This window comes from Rhipicephalus microplus, chromosome 4 (assembly GCF_043290135.1).
Source record: "Rhipicephalus microplus isolate Deutch F79 chromosome 4, USDA_Rmic, whole genome shotgun sequence".
In the NCBI taxonomy this organism is placed as follows: domain Eukaryota; kingdom Metazoa; phylum Arthropoda; class Arachnida; order Ixodida; family Ixodidae; genus Rhipicephalus; species Rhipicephalus microplus.
In genome coordinates this window covers 112761066-112778424 of record NC_134703.1, presented here as the reverse complement: position 1 = coordinate 112778424, position 17359 = coordinate 112761066, and the positions used below count along the sequence as shown (strand labels likewise).

Here is a 17359-nt window from a genome sequence, read left to right as displayed (position 1 = left end):
TTTTCAGGCAGAACCTTGGCCTCAAAAATGAATAAGCATGTCAAATATTATTGTCTTTGTAACGTAAAAGAGTCCTTGTCACTTTGATTTGTTTTCTTTTCACCCCCAGTCTTTTTAGGGGGCTAGCTTCGCTAGCATGCCCAAGTCCAGAATCAAATAAAATTTGTGCCCGTAGTAAGAGACCTCAAAGAAAACCGAAACTGAAAGTGCGAACCGAAAGTAGTGACACAAGCGAAGACGACGAAGTGTGCGCGCGAAAGGCGAGCGTCAGGCGCGTCAGCGTTGGAACGTCTACTTGAAGAGCGTGCGCTGCCACGTTTGGGCCATTGGACCAGCCGGGACGAATCTGACGTTTTCTGTGGTGAACAGATGGTTTCCAGACTGAGCCTTGCGGCGCCTTTCTATGGTGAACGTGCAATAGGGCCAGGACGGGCTGCTGATCGTGGGCCAGATGGTGTCCGAGACCAACCATCTACGGAGTCTGTCCACGGTGCCGAGTCTGCTGGGGTCCGGTACAACCACATGCTCAGGGCGTGGTCTTGGAGCCACGTGTAGGTTCGCGATCCGGCACAACCGACTGCGGCGTGGTCTCGGCTCTACGCGGAGTCATCGTGCTTCGAAGCGTTCCAGAGCCGGAAGAGTCAGCGCGCCTTTCTCTCTCCTGCTTCAAGCGTGCGTCGACTACGCGGTCATCGGCGCCTTGAGTGTCGTCTACGAACGATAGTCCTCGAATAAGTCAGGGCATGTATAGATACGCGTATGCTACGTGACTGTAAGGACTGAGGATCAGAGGGAACTGCTGTGTTGGGGGCTGGCTGGTCCCGACGAAGCAGAAGAAGAAGAAGACAGCCGACGGAGACGTACGCGGCCGGCGGGGACATCGACCAGTCCGAACACGCGGGTTGGCGCGTAGCGCCGAAAGAAAAGCACACAACCGCACTCCACGGCTACCTAACACACACTCGTTTTATTTTACAGTCGCCTTGAATTCCCGGATGCCAGAGCGGCGCCCCCTGGCATCCTCACATGTCAAATCGAAACCGAAACCCCAGAACACAACAACCATCCCCTCCTCGAAAAAAGCACACCTATACACTGTTTATATTTATACATAATCGATACAAAAGTATATACAAGGTATGAACGTTAGAACATATGAAATTCAAAACACGGCACACCGAACTCACACACAAGTCCTGAAAATGCACTGACAAACAAAAAATGTACACAACTGTTCGGAACAAGAGTTCTACGTCACGTAGTCTTCGAACCGACGCGGCTTCTGCCGCTTCCGCTTAGGGCGGGCCCTTTTGGGTGTCGAATCGGGTGTCTCTGCACCTTGGTCACTTCTGCTCTGATGTGACACATCAAGAGCAGTGGAAGATTGTGAAGGCTCTGAATGAGAAGGCTCTGAATATTCTCCCAATTCGCCTTTGGGAGAATATTGTGGACCGGAGTCCGGTTCAACGGTATCAGCCGTATTTGAAGGTTCGAAGTGAACAGTATGACTTGGTGTACTTGAACCAGCGACACCGACTGGTAACTCCTCCCCCCTTGAAGAAATGCCTGTACATGGAGGCCACAAGTAATAATCTGATGCGTAGTTGAAAGGCGTGGACGGAACGTGATGAGGAAGACTTTTAGGTGTTGAAGGCGAATCCGTATGAAAAATAACAAGGCGCGAAGAATTCCAGATGTTACCATCACTTAAGCGAAAAGAAGTGGGGCTAACCTGACCCAAGACTTTGTAAGGACCGCGATACTTGGGTTGCTTGCCTGGCACACGAACCTTGACTAAATCGCCAGTGCGAACTTGGAACTGCTTTGCACCTCGACGGGTGTCGACATACTTTTTCATTGCTTGTTGACGAGAAAAAATCCTGGTGCGGATTTGATCAGAAGAAGACACTGGTATGTTACGAGGCAAAGAGACTATGTCGACAGCAACTCGCGGTTGCCTACCGTGGAGAAGTTGAGCAAGAGACACTCCAGTGGTGCCTTGTGGTGTGAACCTGTACGAAGCTAAACATTCCGTCAAGACTTGCTTGAGGGGACGGTGCTCTAATTGGGCGATCTGGATATGTTCCTTCAGAACGCGATTAAAGCGCTCGATTTGCCCATTTGATTAGGGATGGAAAACTGATGACCTCAAGTGCTGAATTCCTCGTTGTGAAAGAAAAGCCTCGAAATGTTGGGACTGAAACTGTGGGCCATTGTCCGTAACTATGGCATCAGGAAAACCTTCCCGGCTAAAGATTGAAGACAGAAACTCAATAATGACATCAGAAGTAACCGTATGTGTGAAACAAATTTCTGGCCATTTGGAATGGTAGTCGATGAGAGAAACAATGAACCGGGCATTCTGCGGAACATTATGCAAGGGACCGATGATGTCCATGCCGAGTTTCTGCCAAGGCCGATCAGGCCACTCGACTGGCTGCAACAGAGAAAATGCAGGTTTAGCAGACTTGTCAGCTGCCTGACATATATGGCAGTTGTAAACTGCATGCTCAACCTGCTTATCTAAGGCTGGCCACCAGTACCTGTCTCTGAGATTCTGTTTGGTGCGGACAATGCCAGGATGGGCCTCATGGGCAAGCTGTATTAGCTTGTTACGGAAAGAAGCAGGGGGAATCACGCGTTCATCGCGGAAAAGCAAGTCCTCGACACAAGACAGTTCCTGTCGGACTGCGAAGTAAGGCAAGAATTCAGAAGCAAGAGCACCTTTGGAAGGCCATCCTTCACGTAAATATTTGAGAACTTGAGACAAAGTGGAATCTGCAGCTGTAGCTGCCTGAAGCTCAGCTTTAGTAATGCAGGACGTAACTAATGAAACAACTTCCTCATCCCGCTCTTCAGTAACCGGTATCTGAAGAGGAAGGCGCGACAGTGCATCAGCAACCACGTTATTTGAACCTTTACAATATTGAACACTGAAATTATAATACATGAGTTTGGCACACCAACGGGAAATGCGAATGGGGCGGCGGCCTTCGGATCCTGCAGAAAGAAGAGCAACTAGTGCTTGGTGATCTGTACGTAATGTGAAGTGCCGGCCCCACAAGTAAACATGCCATTTCTCACAGGCAAAAAGACAAGCGAGAGCTTCACGCTCTCCTACTGAATATCTGCGTTCAGCAGGGGTCAATGTGCGAGATGCAAAAGCAATAGTGATCAGCTGATCATCTCTAAGTTGTTGAAACACTGCTCCCAGTCCAACATCGGACGCATCCGTCGTGATGACGATGGGAAGCTTCTCATTGAAAATACTAATAGCTGGCTTTGAGGCCAGTATTGATTTAACTTGAATGAAGCTCTGCTCAGCTTCAGCTGACCAGTTAAAAGGCTGTGCTTGACGAAGTAGGGTACGCAGTGGTTCAACAACATCAGCATAGTGAGGAACAAACTTGGCATAATAACCAACAAGACCTAAAAACGATTGCAAGGTTTTAACATCAGTAGGCCGTGGGGCATTGACAATGGCCTGAACTTTAGATTCAACAGGTGTTAAGCCGCGGGAACTGACATTATGTCCTAGAAATTGTAACTCATTCACAGAAAAAATGCACTTGTTATTAAGTTTCATACCACATTCACTGATGCGGTTGGGAACAGTATGCAAGTTAGCATCGTGCTCTTCGCGAGTACGTCCCCACACCAAAATATCATCCAAGTAACAAAGGGCGCCATTACAACCCTTAAGAATAATTGACATCATTCTCTGAAACACTGCAGGGGCAGATGCAAGCCCGAAACACACGCGGCGAAACCGAAATAAGCCTTCGTGCGATACAAATGTGGTTAAGTCTCTACTGCACTCAGAAAGTTCCACTTGGTGATAAGCGGACGCGAGGTCCAGCTTGGAGAAACATACCGCTCCGGAGAGCTGATGAAGCAGTTCTTCAATGTGAGGAAGTGGAAACCCGTCTACGACGATTGCCTTGTTCGGTTCTCGTAAGTCGACGCATAGTCGAAGGGATCCATCTTTTTTCTTGACGATGACCAGTGGAGAAACTCAGTCGGAAGCAGAGACAGGCTCGATGATTCCGCTGGCTTGAAGGCGAGACAGTTCCGCAGAGACTTGCTCACGGAGAAGAAGAGGAATGCGGCGCAGCTTGGCACGCACAGGGCACACACCTGGTCGACGCATCACTTTATGCACAAAACCACGCACACAACCCAGTTCACGGGTGAACAGGTGGTGGAATTCAGAAGGCGCGTTGGCCGGAAGATCATCTGGGACGTCGACTTGAGCACACGTCATAGACGCACCGACGATGTTGATGGACAAAGCCCTGATGGCATCACGTCCCAAAAGTGAGCTGCCATTGGCTGTTACATAAAAAGTAATGGAAGCAGTGCGACTGCAATAGGAGACCTGAGCTGTAAATTGACCTAAATTATCAATCGTTTCCTTGGAATATGTTTGTAGAACGACGTGTGAAGGCAAAAGCCGAATGTTGGAAAAATGACTATGAAAGTCAGCGGCACTGATTAAAGAGACTGAGGCACCAGTGTCCACGAGAAATGACAAGGGCACATGGCCCACTGAAACTATGATGCTGGGCTCGGGCGTAGTGTGGAGGCCATCCACATTTAAAACAGTGACCGTATTGGTTTGTGCAGTGCTCGAAGGAGCGGACGAAGAAACTGGTTCCGGAAGATTTGCTGGACGGGAATTGCATACGGACTGAAAATGTCCGATTTTTCCGCACGCAAGACAAGTGCGGTTTCTCGCGGGACACTGCGCAAAATTGGCTAAATGCCGAGCCGATCCACAACGAAAGCAATGCGTGGTTGCGCTTGGAGAAGAAAATTGCGAACGCGAATTAGAAGCTCGGTGCTGTTCTTGAAAACCCGAATTTGGCGGAATGGGGTCGCCATATTGTCGGCTTCCTCGCCCCCGCGACGCAGAGAGGTCGCCGTGGAAGGACTGTGCAGGCTGGCGTCCATGTTGGCCGCCGCGCCGAGACGAAGGTGAAGGGCCGCCATGTTGACGCGTCTCGTGAAACGAAGAGCCGCCGCCTTGGCCCCCGGCAGCAGAAAGTTGCTGCACTGAATGCAGAGCGAATTGCTCCAACTGGGAGCGAATAAGCTCGTCCTCTCGCGCAATCGAGAGGGCTTCGGATAATGAAATCGAGGAGCCCTTTTGAAGCATGCGGCAGCGGACGTTTTGCGAGGCTACACCGATGAAAAGCTGATGGCGGATCATATCGTCCTCGAGCGCGCCGAAGCCGCACGACGCGGCGAGCGTTCGAAGAGAAGTAATGAACTCGGCGACTGGCTCACCAGGCAATTGTCGCCTTTCTTGGAATGTCACGCGTGCGAGATAATCGCACGAAACATCTTTGAAATGCTCATCGAAAAGAGCAACAGCATCCTTGAAGGCATCGCCCGACGCTGGCGTCGGCGACGCGTTGGTGGCTTCCAAGGTATAGAAGAGCTTTAACCCGGCAGGGCCCAACGCGTTGAGCAGCAGGGCCTTGCGACGCTCGGGCTTGCTGGCCTCCTCCCCGACCGCGTCTGCGTAGGCTTGAAACACCAACTTCCAGTCCGCCCACGGAAGTGGCGGGTCTCCGGGCGAATGAAGAAATAGGGGAGGTGGAATGGGAGACGCCATTTCAAGCAATAAGAATGAAGAGGTGCAAACGAGAAGAAAATGACGCCAGTACACTATTTGAAGATGAAGGCAGAGGCGGCGTAGCTGAATGAAGAAATGAAGCGACGCAGCACGCAGTAGCCACCTTGCAGGGAATAAAGAGCGTCTAGGGTTAGCCGGGTAGGTCCATTAGAAGCAAGAAAAAGAACACGGAGAACGAAACGGGTTCTTACATGTCCTCGTCGCCATTGCTGTGTTGGGGGCTGGCTGGTCCCGACGAAGCAGAAGAAGAAGAAGACGGCCGACGGAGACGTACGCGGCCGGCGGGGACATCGACCAGCCCGAACACGCGGGTTGGCGCGTAGCGCCGAAAGAAAAGCACACAACCGCACTCCACGGCTACCTAACACACACTCGTTTTATTTTACAGTCGGCTTGAATTCCCGGATGCCAGAGCGGCGCCCCCTGGCATCCTCACATGTCAAATCGAAACCGAAACCCCAGAACACAACAGGAACGTAACCATGTCGTACAGTTTGGCCACGTATTGAAAGTTAGTGTATCTGTGCTCAAATCGTGTTTTTCATAAATGTTTACGTTTGGTTGAACTTGCCTGTGTCTGAGCGCCCACTAACCACCACATACCTAACAGGAAACACGAGACTCTTGTCTGCTATGCAGGCGGATGACCGGCTGAGCTGACGGCGGCACTGCCGCGTCTGCTATCGCGTACTGCTCCTCGGACACTCTTTCAGAGCGCGCCCTCTCCACACTTGCTACCGACGAGCACGTCAACGCAGGGACCCGGATCTAATTACATGTATAAGCACATCCGTCTCCGATTTCCAAGAAAGAACTCGAACAGTAGCGTAGTCGGGCACGTTCCCAGACCCCGAAAACAATTTCTGCCTACGCCCCTGAGCCAGATGTCTTGCCAAGTTATTGCTTCAAGTGTGATTTTCCAGCAAAAAGACTGTCCAAATACACTGATGTTCTCCAGGCTGCGGTAGAAGAACTGATGCATGAAAGCTAATGCACTGCTCCTTTCACGGCACTAGTGGTATATGTATACCAACAGGGACGTGTTATAGGCAAAGAGGTCAGCCATATGCAGCTTCACCACTGTAAAATTCTATTGAAATATTTCATATAAATACCGGTTCCGATGTTTTGTTTCAGCAGCAATTTTCTAGTAGAATTTGTACAAGTCATGTGATCAAGCTGACAAAGCGTGATCAGGATCACTTGCTGAAGCATACAAAATGCGTTCATGGTATTCGCAAAAAAAAAAATCACCGCTTTCTTGTGGTGGCATGACACTTCTGCATTTTGGCAGGTTTCCACAAGATCACGTACACTGGCTGGAACCACAGAACGACCATGAAAGGCCGCACGAAAGTCGCATGGTGACAGGAGACTTTCCAGAGCTCCCGTTTTTGGACGAAATACTCCAGCACTACGATCGCCGCGCGTGGCCCACTTTTGGAACGCGTGAGTACATGGAAAAGCCGAAGAATACATCGTATATAAACTGGCGAAACGCTCATCTGTGACGCAAATAAACAAAAGGAAACTTTTAAATATAAAATCTCCTGGTCTAATCACATTTTCTTTCTCTCTTGTTGCGTGTCATGAGTTCCTTTAAATGCGAAGCATTTCTTAGTGAACCGGCGATTTTGATCGTATCTATCTAGCCGCCTAGGACTTTTAGCTCTCTTCGCCGTTTCAATAACGGTATCCATACCAAACGTGGTATGGCATAACATGGCTGTATGATGAGCATAATTGACTAGGCATAATATGAAAATTATGACATGTATGTCATGAATGTCGTGATTTAAATTTCATTGTCTTCCATCTTTCGCGGTCGGTTAGTTCACATGACTTGTTGCTAAACTGGTATGTTATAAACATGACCGCATGGCAAACATAAGTGACAGACACCAACGTGGAAATAATGACATGCATGTCATGATTTTTATGTTATGACTAAAGATGACTACGCACCACGCTCATGGTGCGCTCGTGGTAGTTTTGATAGCTTCATATATGCCAAGTTTAGTATTACGTGACATGAATTGATGACGCAGGTAAATGACACGTCCAGACATGATAACCATGACATGCGTGTCATGTAAAACATGACAACATGCTATGCTCGTATGCTCGCAGCCTTTTCCCAATTCCGCATAAACCAAATTTGGTATCACGTGACGTGAATATATACGAAGGTAAGTGACACGACTGAGCATGATAATCATGATATGCGTGACATGTCAAACATGACTACATGCCACACTGATAGCGTGCTTATGGCTGTTTCGCTAGCTCTACATATTACGTCACGTGATACTAAACTTGCTATCCCGTGACCTGAACAGACAACGAAAGTAAATGACATCTCAAAATATCATAATCATTAAATGGAAGTCATATAAGGCATAAATTATGTCCGCATAGTAACGTTGCGCTCACTTTAAAGTGACATATCAACCTTCCTCACTCGTGCTTTGCATATCATCGATACCCACAGTACGTGGGATCAGCCTTTTTTTTTATGTAGGCATTCTGCGCTCGAGCGCTTCCGATGTTTAAGCATACATTTTAAATTGTTTTTCCTAGCTCTGCCAACGGAAGTGACCGTGTTCCTGGATGTATATGACATGGGCCCTCTCAATTCAGCGAGTATGGTAAGTTTCATCTCTTTAAAGAGGCGATTTCAATCTCTTTCCCTCTTTTCACTCCTCCTCAATGCGTTCCCTAAAAAAACTACATATAACGCACAAGAACAAACAAACGCTTATATTAGGCCATGATCTCTAAGATTACACATCTGTTTATATATTAGTGGCTAAAAAAATCCTTTTCCGTTATCCACAGCGTCACTGCACTAATTCCTAATGCGGCATCTTCCTCACTGACTGCATTGCTTCCCCGGCAGCAACCATCGTGCATGGTTCACACACTAAAGTCAGCAACGTCAAATAAAACATTTTCCAGCGCGTACATCTCTTACGTCAGTGCTCAGATTTGGATGCCCATTAAAGAACCCCACGTGGTTGCGATTTCCGGAGCGCTCCACTACCGCATCTCTCGTAATCATGTGGCTGTTTCGGGGCGTCAAACCCTACTTATCAATCAATCAATCAATCAATCAATCAACCACATTTTACGTCACTGTTATCCTGTACGAAAAATTGCTCCAAACATGAATTTTAACTGCCATAAAAGGGTGACAAAAGTATCTTCTCGCAATAACTCATTTCACTACTAAAGCTTGTCCTTGCCCATTTCAAGCTGGGCTCATGGCGTCTGAACCTACTGTTTGAGAATCGAATGATACACATCAGAAAGCTCCGTGAACTCAGAGAAAAAACGCTAGTTGAAAGCCTTTTAAGCTATAAGCGCTGTCATGTAGCACGTTTAACTATGACACCTTGAGGTGGCTTAAATATTTTTTAGCGCTGTAGTCAAGCAATTCATTTCATTTAGCAGGTGTTCGTGTATAATGACTTGTCAAGTGTACGTGAGATAGAGTTTAACAGCTTTATGAATCCATCATGCGTAAATGCGCATGTATGTTTTAATTATTTATTTATTTATTTATTTATTTATTTATTTATTTATTTATTTATTTATTTATTAAAGTTTGCACATGGAATAGAATGCCCTGAGAGATGAACATATTTTTACTTCCCTTCTTCTTTATATAGGTGGTTGCTAAGAAAGAGCGGTTGACGATCTAAAGCACTATGTACTCTTCTGGATTCCCAGAAAAGTCAAACCCACAAACGGGAGACAGAAAGTTAGGTGAACCGATGAAATTAAAAAGTCCGCAGTTATAACGTGGCAGTAGAAAGCCCAAGACTGGGTCGATTAGAGGATCACGAGAGAGACCTTTGCCCTCTTACTATGTACTCTACTTTCGGCCTTACACAGTGTTAGAGAGAGCTTAGCGCTCTCCCTAACACTGTGTAAGGCCGAAAGTTTGTTTAGAAGAGGTGCTTAATAATTTCAAGTACTTCTGACTCAACTATGGGAGCGTCACCACGGATGCATGTTCAGATGTGTTCAGAAAAAGGGATTAACGAGTTTGAGTACTTGGTACTCTACTATGGAAAACCATAAATTGTCCCATGACTACTCAGGAAAGCGAAAAAACCATGAATGCCCCTAGGTAATCATGTTGCTGTAGTTAGCAGGAGTATTCCGTAATAATTTTGACACTTCTAGATTCTGCACCTTTACTTTAGTCGACAAGCCATTCGCAAACTTTGTGAAGTTCTAATGCCGAGTTCTTCGTTGAGAAATATGTATGCTCTTCACTATTGACTAGTGGTATTTAATGAGTATATGTGCAACAAGACGAATTTATATGCGCATTATGCATAATATAACGACGAAATGACTCGAGGTCAAAACCAAACATAAAAAACATGGCACCATCGCATGACCTACGGTCAACCTTCTTCGTCTGTCTGTCTGCTCACACATATCGTGTGGTTTTCTTTCTCTTCACTGCGCTTGTTCGAACAACTGCAGCGCGTAACAACCACGTATATATATATATATATATATATATATATATATATATATATATATATATATATATATATATATATATATATATATATATATATATATATATATATATATATATATATATATACACGTTCACGTGCTTTCCACAAAAATCGAATCTTCACTGCTTGTAAACCAAGTTATGCATTGAAAAACACCCCTCACTCAGGACTACGACTTGGACGCGTACCTACAACAGTCGTGGTACGACCCTCGGCTGAGCTTGCTCCGGTTCGGCATCAACGAAACGGTCATGCTGAGTGGCGAGGCCATCACGGCGCTCATCTGGAAGCCCGACCTGTACTTCGTCAACGCCAAGCGCGCCACCGTCCACGACGTCACGGCGCCGAACGAGTTAGTCCAGATAACTCCTGACGGCTACGTTCTCTACGGGGTGAGGTGAGTGCGTGGCAACTGAAGTTTCCCAACGCACTGAGACCGAGAGACGCGCACGTCTAACACTCGTGGTTTTTATATGAAGGCTGTAGACGTGAGTGAGTGGTTGGGCGGTGATTACTGGCCACTCGGGGGTGTAAAAAAGTGGTTTCGTATCCGCCTCGGTGGAACAGTGGCTGTGGTGCTCGGTTGCTCAACCATAGGTCGCGAGTTGTATCCTGGCCGTGGCGGTCGCCCTTCGTTGGAGACGAAATGGTAGAGCCTCGTGCGCTGTGCGAATGTCAGTGCACGTCAAAGAACTTCAGATGGTCGAAATTTTCAGAGCCCTCCAATACGGCGTCTTTCCCACTCAGATCGTAGCTTTAGGGCGTAAAACCGCAGATATAAATATTACCTTTAAGGTGGTCATAGATCAACGGACATGTTTAGATACTTTTTGCGGCACTTGTGGTGCCCCTTAGCACTTCCCTAGCTAATGCTTCTCTGTCTAGAATGTGCGTGAAGTGCACGACAATGGGAAGAAAGGTTTTAGTTGTAATGATGTCTCTTTCATGTCACTACAAAAACAAATGAGAACATGGCGCTTTCGTTCTAGCAAAGTGATCTTGTGAATGGTACACCTGAACGTAATAGTAGGACTGAAAATTAATAGGCAGGAAAATGACGCGATGCTCAACAATCTTGGAAAAGAACAACATTTTGCGTGAGATAGCGAGGTACTGGAAGTGGTAAAGGAATAAGTCAACTCAAGGCAGATATTGAAGTAGGATTCAAACCACGTGATAAAAGTGACCAGAATACGAATAATGGGGTGGAGTAGGTCCCTTTTCTGGATTCAACTTTTTCAGGAAACTTTACGTAGTCGTTTCGCTTAATATTACTGAGTGTTTCAGAAGTTTACCCTATATTTCGGAAACACATTTTCTAGAGAATTTTTTATATGCAGTCACTTAAAGACGTACCTTCTATAAAAAAATTAGTGTCACGCTTGTGCACAACAATAACTTTTATATTTTTGCCTTCTTACAACTTCAAGGCTCAAGTATTTTTTTTCAGTAGCGAAACGATCTCCTCAACCTATCAATTATAGCGTAGCAATAGTGGTTACCATGTTTCTCGTTGAAGGATAGCATAGGAGCTAGGCTTGTGTACGTATTATATAGGCTCTTCACGGCGCAGGTGCAACTTGTTTATATGGCGCGTTAAACAATCACCATTATCTACATGTATTGTGAATACAGTTGTTCCAACTATTTCATTCCACAAAATGCATTATAAATTAATCGAAATAATAGCACGTAATACCAAGCTTCCACAAGCATAAATACATGTTTTCGCTGATTTGGGGATTAATCTTGAAAATAATTATAACGCAGCTTCCTTCCTTTTTTTCTTTTTATTATACCAGGGTGCGCCTCAAGCTTTCCTGCCATATGTATTTTCATCTATTTCCTCTGGACAGACAAAAGTGCTTCGTCGTCATTAGACCTTGTGAGTACAGATCTAAATAGAGCAGAATCTGAGAGACGCGAACATTTTCACACATAAACGAGGCTGTGCAAATTCTTAGTAGCCTGATAGAGCCGAGATGGTATACATACCACACTTTGTGCTACAGTGTAATCTCAGAGCACGTTAAGTAACAGAATATGGTCGCCAGATGTCCACCATGGCAGACTGGGATAATGCGCAAAACAATAAAAGTGCTGCAGCGAGTTTTTTTTTTTTAACACCAACATTTCTGATGCATATTCAACGAACAATATTGAAAGTGTGCACCACGCCTCTATGTGAGCTCTGTTTCAATGGTTGTCTGAACCTATTAAAATTATAAATATATGTGTATATGCATTATTTTTGTTCTTGAACTCTTTTTGCTATCAAACAAGCGGAAAAGCTCGAGTATCCATCACCAAGCAACAGTGACAACTACTTCATTATTTTTTTTATCTAAGTAGAAAAACAGATGATCGAAATTTCCAAAGCTCCTACACTGCGACGCGAATCGTAGTCATATGGTAAACCCCAGATGTTAATAAACGTTTACTAGCCGACCATAACAATATAACACGCTGATTCGTTCATTCACAGATGCACAAAGAAACGATCAAACAAGAATTTCTTGGGCACGTGACAAACCCGTTTCGATGGAGTTTGACATACAAATGGAGGAATTCGACCTGGTTGGCTTCTACACAGGACAGTTTGTTGAGCGGCGACAAATAGGTAAGTACGTATTTACTCGATGGTAACGCGACCACGTTTGGAACGCGAGGGTCGACATTTCATAGTGTCCAGGAAGTAAAGTTTATCTCGGTATTCAATTGTAATGCGAGGGTCGAATTTGGGTAGCAAAAATCTTGAAAATAAAACGCGTTACATTCGGGTGAATACGGCATGCTAGAGTGGGCAGAGCAGCGCATGCACTACAACAATTCTGTTCTGAATAAAAGACATCGGAACACGATGAAGAAACCCAGGTAAGAAAAATGCATTCATTTGGCAATTCGTTCAATATTTCAAGGCGCATTTGAAAGTAAGACCACAGAGTAGACTGCAAACAGATATAAAAAATTACTGCAGCTTGAACGAAGTCCCAGAAGACCGAGTTGCAGCAGAGCTAGTGGGTACCTATCTGTTGCCGGGTAGGCCATTCTTTTACCCTCTCATCAGTACTTTGCTCACAACGTCCTGTAATATATTATACTATACGATACCATACATGAATACGATTGCGCTATTTCTTTATCTTTTTTTATCTGTGTCCTCTTTATCTCTTTTTCTTTGTGTCAAATGCAGATTAGATGTCACACGTAGCAGCTTCGTTTTTCAGTCATCTGTACAAGGTGTTTTCGCGGTATTTGATTGCGTGACGGTACATAAGGATGATAGTTTTCTATCTACGGCACTAAGCAGACCTCCACCATAATGCCTCCACTGTGAAACTGTGGCGCCTGATGATGTCAAAGAACACCTAGCGTGCGTAAGCGTGTTTACATAAGCAAAATATAGGTGTTGGTGACATACCATAGAAGTTACGACACTGAGGTGCCATACTTCCCAAGTCAAGTACTGGGATTTAATTTCTGGTCGTGGTAGCAGTACTTCTATCAGGATTAAGTATGAGAAATATCTCCATACTTGATTTTATAGACACCTTACGTAACCCTGGGAGGCTAAAATTAAGGCGAAGTCAACTGATTTACAGTAAAATGGTCGTTCTGGCAGCTAATACACTGAAATCTGCCATTTTTAAAGGCTATGGTGAATATTTCTTTTATGTGTCCACAGAGTCATTGTCACAACAAGGTCTCATGCATTTGCGTCAGACTCTTCTCTTATGCATTACGTAAGCCTCCTTTTTTCTCTTCTTTATCGGTGCATTATATCCCCGAACTCCCCTTCGAAACCTTTCCGCAGCTAGCTCAATTGTTTTGTATTGCCTCCATGATGGTCGGCACTGCAAACTTCCTGCACCGCACGTAGTTGTGCGTTGCCTCCGGCATCAGTCCACCTGTGACTAAGTGACGATGTCATGTGAAAATATCATCAAGCAATGTTACAGCGACGTGTGGATGGCGTCACTATTTTAACAATCTGTGACGCCATGATGATGTCATGCGGAGACGACAACACGTGATGCTGATTTCTTTCCATTTCTGGTGTCAACGCCGACGTCACCAACGATTAATTTTTGCGTTTTACGCGACATCTATGGCTATTCGCTTCAATAAAGAAACTCTCCTTGGCGCAGGTACCTTCAGCACTTTGAACGTGACGTTCCTACTGCACCGCCGAATTGAGTTCCACTTGATACAGAGCTACTTCACCACTTGCCTGGCCGTGTTCATCTCGTGGGTGCCCTTCTACATCACCATGGTGCTGCCGCAAATTCGTGTGGCCATCGGCTGCACGACACTGCTGACCGTACTCTCTATCATGTCATCGGTTCGCACGGTCGCTCCTCGTGTCTCGTACGTGAAGGCCATCGACGTCTGGGCGACCCTGTGCATCATATTCATCTTTGCTGAGCTCGCAGAGACCACTCTCGTCCACTACATGATACGCATGAAGCTCAGGCCTCGCATCATGCGAAGGGTGGACTTCGGCATCGCCAATCTTTTGCATGTGAGTACACCGTGCGGAGCCGTACGCGTTCATCGTGTTGAGCGCATTGCTCGGGGTTTTGTGCTTCCCAGTGGAGGTCGGCGAGTAAAGGCAGCGTAGCAGTTGAGGTAGCCAACAAAGAACTCAGCGGTTTATTAAAGACAGCACAGACGTCACGCTACTGAGGTCCCAGGCTAAGTGGCGCGTAGTGCGCGCTTATATACCATTTTATAGTGGCCTAATGAGCAGCTTTGTTGTTAGATGACGGCCTCTGACTTCTCCAAGAGCGACCAAGCAGGCATGCATTTACTCTGTTGTGGGCCCTGTAGGAAAGAATGTTCTTGGATACTTTGAAATAGATAAAATTTTGCTAATGGACACATTCTTCATTGATGCGTTTGAACAACCTGACCGATATCTAAATTTTCGACAATAGTCTCGTCACCAACGAAGACGCAATAAGCATCTTGGACATTCATTTAAACTTTTCTCATCTCAGCGGAAAACAGTGTTTCCTATATACAAAGAAAAAAGAGTTGTAGAGCCAGCTACACGTATATTTGTCAGAATATACACGTGTCACTATACCAGACACCTATCGACGAGACGTATTAGCGTCAGGACGTATTGAGGGGCTAGTTGGTTCATTCTATACAGGAAAAAAATTGCACTAAAAAGAAAAGACACCGCAAAGAAGCAACACTTAAACAGGTCGAGCGCACTTAGCGCTCAACCTGTATAAGTGTTTCTTTTTTGTTCTGTCCTTACTTTTATAGCGCATTTTTTTTCCTGTATTGTATTAGGGTCACATAATATTATTGTCTCTCTCTCAATTATTTTGCACGTTATGCGATATGTGTGTCAGGCCAGAATCGCGACTCTACTTCAAGCTGTTACATTTGTGGGAGCTAGCACAAGCTTGCATTCTGGTCCTTGCCCGACACCGAGAGAAAAATGCCTCTGAGAATTCGGCGAACCACTATTGTTCTTTATGGGGTAGTACCTGTGCTTTATAACTGTCTTCGCTAAACTTCAGGCATCTGATCGTAAAACAATAACGCGGGTGTCAGTACGAATCGCAGATGATACCTCTATCTGTCTGATCTTCTTATTTCCAAACACGCAGTACGTCCGCCACGGCTACCCGACAGACGACTTCCTGCTCAAACTGGACTCCCAGAGCAAGCTCGAACTCCATCGAAACCAGAAGAGAGCCGAGGCCATCGACAGAGCCAGTCGTTACATGTTTCCCCTGTGTTTCGCGTTCTTGAACCTGGTATACTGGCTGTATTACACAGACCAACGATACGAGAATTTCTACATCAGCGCCACGTAGGGGCATTATAACGACGTCATTTCGTCAAGCGCTCCGGGTGGCTAACTTAGTAGCATTCTTATTGATTAGATCCAAATATTTGAAGTGAGTTATTGGAAAACATGCTTTCAATTGCGATAATACTAATCATATTTACTTGCACTTTGCGATACTGTTGCATTCCGTAGAATGACACCAAATTTAATATCTGCACGTAGCACTAAATGTACTGAGACCCACTGTTCTTTTTAAATATTAACAGCAAACAGTGTGAACGAAAAATTTGACCAACATCGTAAATAGGCGGCATCTACAGCCGCATGCATACTTACTAAGGTTTTGAAGATGAAATAAATATTTTTCGTGCACCCTTCTGATGCTTCTTTTTTATGCATGGGCGTGGCAGCAGTTATAGGGGCTTTTGTTATTTATTTAAAATTAACGTTGTAAACCACGTGAATTTTTCACAAATTTGCAACACACATTCCACACGAGAAGTCAGCAACGCTATACTTTAGCCTATATTAGTGGGATATCGGAAAAAGTTGGGGTTTATCTGCACTGAACTTCTACGTAAAACTATCTCGAATCGTGCTCTTCTTGAAACAAAGTGTACTCAAAATAGGCTTACGTGCTCCGATTACCTGTAAAGGAACGATCATCGTCTAAATTACATTAGCACGTTGTCGTGCCACTGGAGAATGCACCAGCCGGTGGGTTCAAGCAATGCCACCTAAAAAAAATTATTTTCGGGGCTGCTGACTGCCTCCGTGACGACACTCCTTTTAACCGAGCGATCACGCATACGGGAGGATGTGTGAATCCAGTGCCATTATCGTCTCTCTTTAAAAGATAAAGCCTTCGCAGCAAGCTTTACATGCGTTACAACTTTACTCAGCCTTTTGCATTGAATAATGTTTATTTATTTATTTATTTATTTATTTATTTATTTATTTATTTATTTATTTACAGAATACCTACATCGCCATATAGGCATTACGTAGGGGAGGAACAAAAAAAAAACAGTCAGTACAAAGGAATTCGTAGCAAAATACATAAAAATAAAAATAAGAAAGAACCACCGCCAGATTTATCAGAACATAATAATGCATCACAAAAAACTTTTCATACACACAGACCATACATAATGCAAGAAGAATTTCACAGCATAGAAAAAAATAAATAATATTTGTTATATTAACCAAGTCGTCACTTAAGCTGTTCCACTCTCTTATTGTTTTTGGAAAGAATGAGTGGAAAAAAATATTGGATCTGCATTTGAAGGTATATATCTTTTTGCTATTGTCACAGCGAGTGGATGTGTAGGAGGGTTGAACACGGTAGCTATGGTGATTGATTCC

General features: G+C 45.0%; 1 protein-coding gene across 1 annotated transcript; it reads left to right on the top strand.

Annotated features, from left to right (window-relative positions):
• Positions 1 to 369: 369 nt before the first annotated feature.
• On the top strand, positions 370 to 16371 carry LOC119172830 (glycine receptor subunit alpha-2). Its single transcript, XM_075893159.1, has 8 exons — positions 370 to 551; positions 6936 to 7090; positions 8222 to 8289; positions 10350 to 10579; positions 11985 to 12067; positions 12668 to 12802; positions 14331 to 14704; positions 15810 to 16371. Exons 1-8 carry the CDS (start codon positions 370 to 372, stop codon positions 16017 to 16019), a joined length of 1437 nt encoding a protein of 478 aa, XP_075749274.1. The 3' UTR covers positions 16020 to 16371.
• Positions 16372 to 17359: the final 988 nt, after the last annotated feature.